Here is a 5619-nt window from a genome sequence, read left to right as displayed (position 1 = left end):
CTTTACAGATCTTCTTTATGCACCAAGAGCTTGTAACACTCCAAAGAGAAAGGAAACATTGAAATTGCATCATATGACCCCTTTAAGACCTGGGACAGTTTTGCGCACTTCCTGTCGCGGCGCATGCACTCTCAAGTGGCCAAGACCGCATGTGTGGGTATTTGGTCAAGGCAAAAAGCATAATTCCGAGTCCGAGGACGTGAACAGCTCCGAGTAGAACGTCACGTGCTGTCATTTCGAAATTAAGGTAATTACGATATGGCGTGAACGCAGCATTACACCGGTAAAAATGGCGACCTACAAACTGCAGTCACTAACAAACACACTATAAATAGTTTTATAATAATATAAAATATTATGTAAAATTTTTCAGTGTACTTTAGAGTTTGTTTTCAGGTTTATCCACCATTTGTCAGTCCTTTTACGTTTTGTCATTGCTTGTGTTTTATACTGTTTGTTCCTCAGAGAAACATTCCCTCCTCTACAAGTTTACAGCTCTTTCCAAAGCAGACACTTTCCCAGAGTTCAGTGCTGGAGCTGTTGCTGATGGCAGACAGATCAAACACTACAGTAATGAAAAAAGAGTCTGGATTCTGACTGAAGATAACTGGACTGAAGCTCCTGAAGCACCACCTGATTCTAGAGACTGGTTCCTACATCAGTTAAACACTCTGTCAAACTGCACAGACTCTCAGTGTTCTGGTGAGTTTCATGCTTTAGTCATCAATTATCAGGCATGTTATGAAATTTCTTGTATTTTTTATGTACTGCAAATGTATCGTGAGTGTTGTTCTGTGATTGTAGAGCTCCATGTTCTTCAGAGAATGATTGGTTGTGAACTGGAGAAGCTTCCTGATGGAACAGTGAGTCTGAGAGCATTTGATGAATATGGATTTGATGGAGAGGATTTTATGGCCCTTGATTCTGAAACTCTGCAGTGGATTGAGAAAAACCCCAAAGCTAAAGCTAAAGAAACCAAAATGAAATGGGATCAGCAAACAGAACGAAACCAATTCCTCAAACATTACCTCAAGAACTGCATGAACTGGATCTCCACATTTAACCACACCAGAAAGAGTAAGTTCTAAATGCATAATAAATAAGTAAAGTAATAATAACTAATTCTTGTTTTAAAAGAGGTGATTTATCATCATTCAATAGCAAATAAATACTGATAATGAGTTCTCATTTCTGAAAATGTTATTGCTCCTTTTCATTGTATGCGTGTTTTGTTTCAGGCTTTCTGTGTCTGGGTTGGATTCTGCTCTCTAGCTCTGCCCTGTCATCGGTGGTTAACATGCTTTTAGCTTTCTGCCTGGTGTGCGGATCTGCTCTTTCCTAGCCCTGTTGTCTATGGTTGCTTCCTCAGGTGAATCTCCTGGTTCAGATCCTTGTCTGACTAGAGTTTCCCGTTTCTCTTCACTGCTGCTCTGCCAGTCGGGACTCTGCTGTACCTGCTTATTTTGCTCTTTACATTTTAGCAAATAAGCTGTACCTTCATTGCTCTCAGGTCTGCAGTTCTTTCTTAATAAGCAGCCCTTTGTGTCAAAACACTTGTATATTATTTATTTATTTATTATTATTATTATTATTATGTCTTACACCGCCTGAAATTTGGGAAGCTCTGTATTAGATTAATGCACCAAATCTTTGGTTAAAGTGATAGTTCACCCACAAAGGGATCATTCTGTCATCATTTACATTATTTATTCTCATGTTGTTCCAAATCTGTAAACTTACTTTGTTCTCTACAACAGAACTTTTTTTTCTTTCACAGCACACAGAACCAGATTATTTGGAAATAATTAGATTTTCTGCTTCTTTCTTCTCCAGGTAAACCAAATGTTCACATCACTTTGAGGAAAGCTCCTAATGATCAAAATAAGCAGGTTTTGATCTGTCTGACCACTGGCTTTTACCCCAGAGATATTGAGATGGACATTAGGTTTAACAAAACTGTCCTTAAAGATCAGACATCTTCTGGAATCAGACCAAATGATGATGGATCCTTTCAGATGAGAACCAGTGTGGAGATCGACAGAAGTCATGAAGGGATTTATGACTGTTTTGTCATTCACAGCAGCCTGACAGAAGCAGTTTCAGCAGGATGGAGTAAATATCACATAAATGTATAGTTCAGTCATGAAACTCTAGATGGCGCATTCTGACGGGGTGTTAACGTAACTGATGCAATAATCTAATAATAAACGCAATAATCTACAACAACAGTAATAACCAACAGCAGCAGCGATTCAGCAGCAGCGTAGCAGATCTGTTCCGCCAAGACCAAATACATTAACATTGTCACATCCATCACCATGCTAAAATGTTCCGAGAGTTGTCATGATTGAAATTCAGTTTTAAGTGAATATGAGCAGAATGAGCTTTCTACACTAATGATGCTTGTGCATAACAGATGAAACTTCAATATAACAAGTCACTCAATATGTAGCAATATGGCAATACTGAAATGGATTAATGTTGCTGGTCATGCCTTTTTATCTTTGTTCTTTTTTTTTCTTTTTTTTTTGCAGTGGTAAAATGCACTGACTGTGAAGAATCCAAATGGCCTGATATAAAAGGAGTAGCAGCAGTAGTACTTCTAGCTGTAGTTATAGTTCTGATAGTTTGGCAGCGCTACAAAAGGAGAAGGTAAATTAGAAATGAGTTCTAAATATTCAAAACTGTTGTTTTAAATGTCTTGCTTATAAATATCCTTGTTTTAAAGACATTTCAGAATGTATGATGTTTTGACAATATATACTCTATGGCAGTAGAAATATGAGTTTATTTTGAGTATATTTTGATATATTATATAACTATATTTTGATGATGATTTGCAGCTAAACTGCTTACTCTGCAGCTAAATATGAGAGATATTATGACATTACATTAACATGCATTGAATTCTATAAAAAACAATCTCTATGTACTCAAGCTCAAATTTTTTGTAATCTGCTTTATCTGTTCTAGGTTAGATGGCAATGACACTATGTCACACAGACAGGCATCTGAGATCGGCTCGATTTGAGAAAGGGGAAAACATTTAAGCGGGTTAATGTAAAAACACTGCCAACACACATTTCAGTTCAAACAACTTGTAAAAGTGTATGTAGCATCCTATGACCCCTTTAAATGTTTTGGAAAACACAAAAAAGCTGGTAACGGTGGTTTGTGATTGTACTTTGTTTTAGTATATTTTGTTTTAGTTTAGCTGGAAAAATGACTGTTATTGTATTCTTGCTCTATTGACAAGCTATTTTCCTGTTTGACTCTGTAAAGCTGCTTTCACACAATCAGTATTATATAAAGCACTATACAAATAAAGGTGGTTTGACTTGACTTGACTAGTTGATGGTAAAGCATAGCCTGTAAAAAATCGAGACCACTGCCAAATTATCACTTCCTCTGGTTTTACGATGTATAGGTATGGGTTTGAGTAAAATGAATTATTTTTTTTTTAATTATGTAAACTACTGACAACATTTATCCCAAACTCTAAATAAAAGTCATTTAGATTTTCATTTATTCAGCATAAAATGGTAACAGTTCATGACATGTTAGAGGTATCAATATCGATGATAAAATATCCGTATAGGATCGGAAAAAAAATCCATACCTACTTGCCGTAAACTTTTTTTTTTTACAGTCTGCGTGTTGTCACATCCAGCTTCGAATTCCCCCCTGCATTATTGTCAATGGGGTATAGCAGGGCTGTTACTAGGCCCTTTTTAGGGGGACTTCAATAGATAAAACATAAACATGTAAGGAGCATGTAATGTTACATAAATCTTTTATTGACATTTGCTTTTGAACATTATTGTAAAAATGCAGGTTATAGAAAAGACGTGTGGTTTCTATAGCAACAGACTGTAAATATATTGCTTTGAATTTTTTAACATTAAGTCTTATATTCAGAGCATATCTATATTTACATTTGCAGATTACAACAACACCCCAAAATGTCGGTCTTCTCAGTGGCTTTCTGTGCTGCAATGGCAGGTCAGATCAGCTTCATCCATACTGAAAATAATCTGTTTACAAGACCAGCCTAAATCCACCAGGACCCTCCGTGTGTTTTACATCCCCAGCAAACCTCACAATAATTCACCAAACTGAGTGAATCTCATAAAAACTGTCCAAGAAAAAAGAAAAAAAAAGATTCAAATAAATATTATTCATACTACATTTTCACATAAATATTTTGTCACATTATGACATTACTTTCATGACAATCACAAAGAAACCCTTCCTAATTTGCAAAAAATAATTATTATTAAAAATTATTTAAATTGTGAAGCATACGTCATGATAATATTTGTGGTACTGACTAATTTTGTAAAAAAAATAATAAAATTAAATTAAATATAAAAAATACACAAATAATAATAATAAAAAGATCCAGGTCATATTTTACCCCAAATACATTTTTTAAATAAGTAAATTAAAATTAAAACAAAATAAATTAAATAATAATATTGATAAAAAGTATTTAAATTGTGAACCTCATGGTAGTATTTGCTGTACTGAATTTAATTTTACCAAACAAAAAATAAAATTATTATGAAAAATTATTTAAATTGTGAACCATACGTCATGATCATATTTGTGGTACTGACTGTAATTTTGTAAAAAAAAATAATAAAATCAAATCAAATTAAATTAAATATAAAAAATACACAAATAATAATAATAAAAAGATCCAGGTCATATTTTACCCCAAATACATTTTTTAAATAAGTAAATTAAAATGAAAACAAAATAAATTAAATAATAATATTGATAAAAAGTATTTAAATTGTGAACCTCATTGTAGTATTTGCTGTACTGAATTTAATTTTACCAAACAAAAAATAAAATTATTATTAAAAATTATTTAAATTGTGAACCATACGTCATGATAATATTTGTGGTACTGACTGTCATTTTGTAAAAAATAATAAAATTAAATAAAATATAAAAAATACACAAAATAATAATAATAATAAAAAGATCCAGGTCATATTTCACCCCAAATGGATTTTTTTAATAAGTAAATTAAAATGAAAACAAAATAAATTAAATAATATTAATAAAAAAGCATTTAAATTGTGAACTTTACATCATGGCAGTATTTGCTGTACTGAATTAAATTTTACCAAATAAAAAATAAAATCAAAATTATAAAATTATTTAAATTGTGAACCATACGTCATGATAATATTTGTGGTACTGACTGTAATTTTGTAAAAAAAAATAATAAAATCAAATCAAATTAAATTAAATATAAAAAATACACAAATAATAATAATAAAAAGATCCAGGTCATATTTTACCCCAAATACATTTTTTAAATAAGTAAATTAAAATGAAAACAAAATAAATTAAATAATAATATTAATAAAAAAGTATTTAAATTGTGAACCTTACATCATGGCAGAATTTGCTGTACTAAATTTAATTTTACCAAACAAAAAATAAAATCAAAATTATTAAATGTTGTTTAAATTGTGAACCATATGTCATAGTAGTACTGAATAAAATTTTATAAAATGAAAATAAAATAAAGAAAAAAAAATTTCATTATATATTTACACACGGTGACCCAGACATTTGTTGTACTGAAAAAAAAAAAGAAAA

General features: G+C 31.6%; 1 protein-coding gene across 1 annotated transcript in view; it reads left to right on the top strand.

The window, feature by feature from the left end:
• Positions 1–4027, top strand: part of LOC107714279 (major histocompatibility complex class I-related gene protein-like) — a 24219-nt gene extending 20192 nt beyond the window's left edge. Inside the window, exons 2-7 of the mRNA XM_016520093.1 lie at positions 466–702; positions 805–1077; positions 1834–2112; positions 2535–2652; positions 2974–3007; positions 3944–4027. Of these exons, the coding sequence (XP_016375579.1) occupies positions 466–702; positions 805–1077; positions 1834–2112; positions 2535–2652; positions 2974–3007; positions 3944–4027 (1025 nt within the window). The remainder of the gene's footprint in view (positions 1–465; positions 703–804; positions 1078–1833; positions 2113–2534; positions 2653–2973; positions 3008–3943) is intronic.
• Positions 4028–5619: the final 1592 nt, after the last annotated feature.

The sequence above is a fragment of the Sinocyclocheilus rhinocerous genome, unplaced genomic scaffold, assembly GCF_001515625.1.
Source record: "Sinocyclocheilus rhinocerous isolate Xijiao unplaced genomic scaffold, SAMN03320098_v1.1 scaffold1230, whole genome shotgun sequence".
NCBI lineage: Eukaryota > Metazoa > Chordata > Actinopteri > Cypriniformes > Cyprinidae > Sinocyclocheilus > Sinocyclocheilus rhinocerous.
This window is presented reverse-complemented; position numbering and strand designations above follow the sequence as displayed.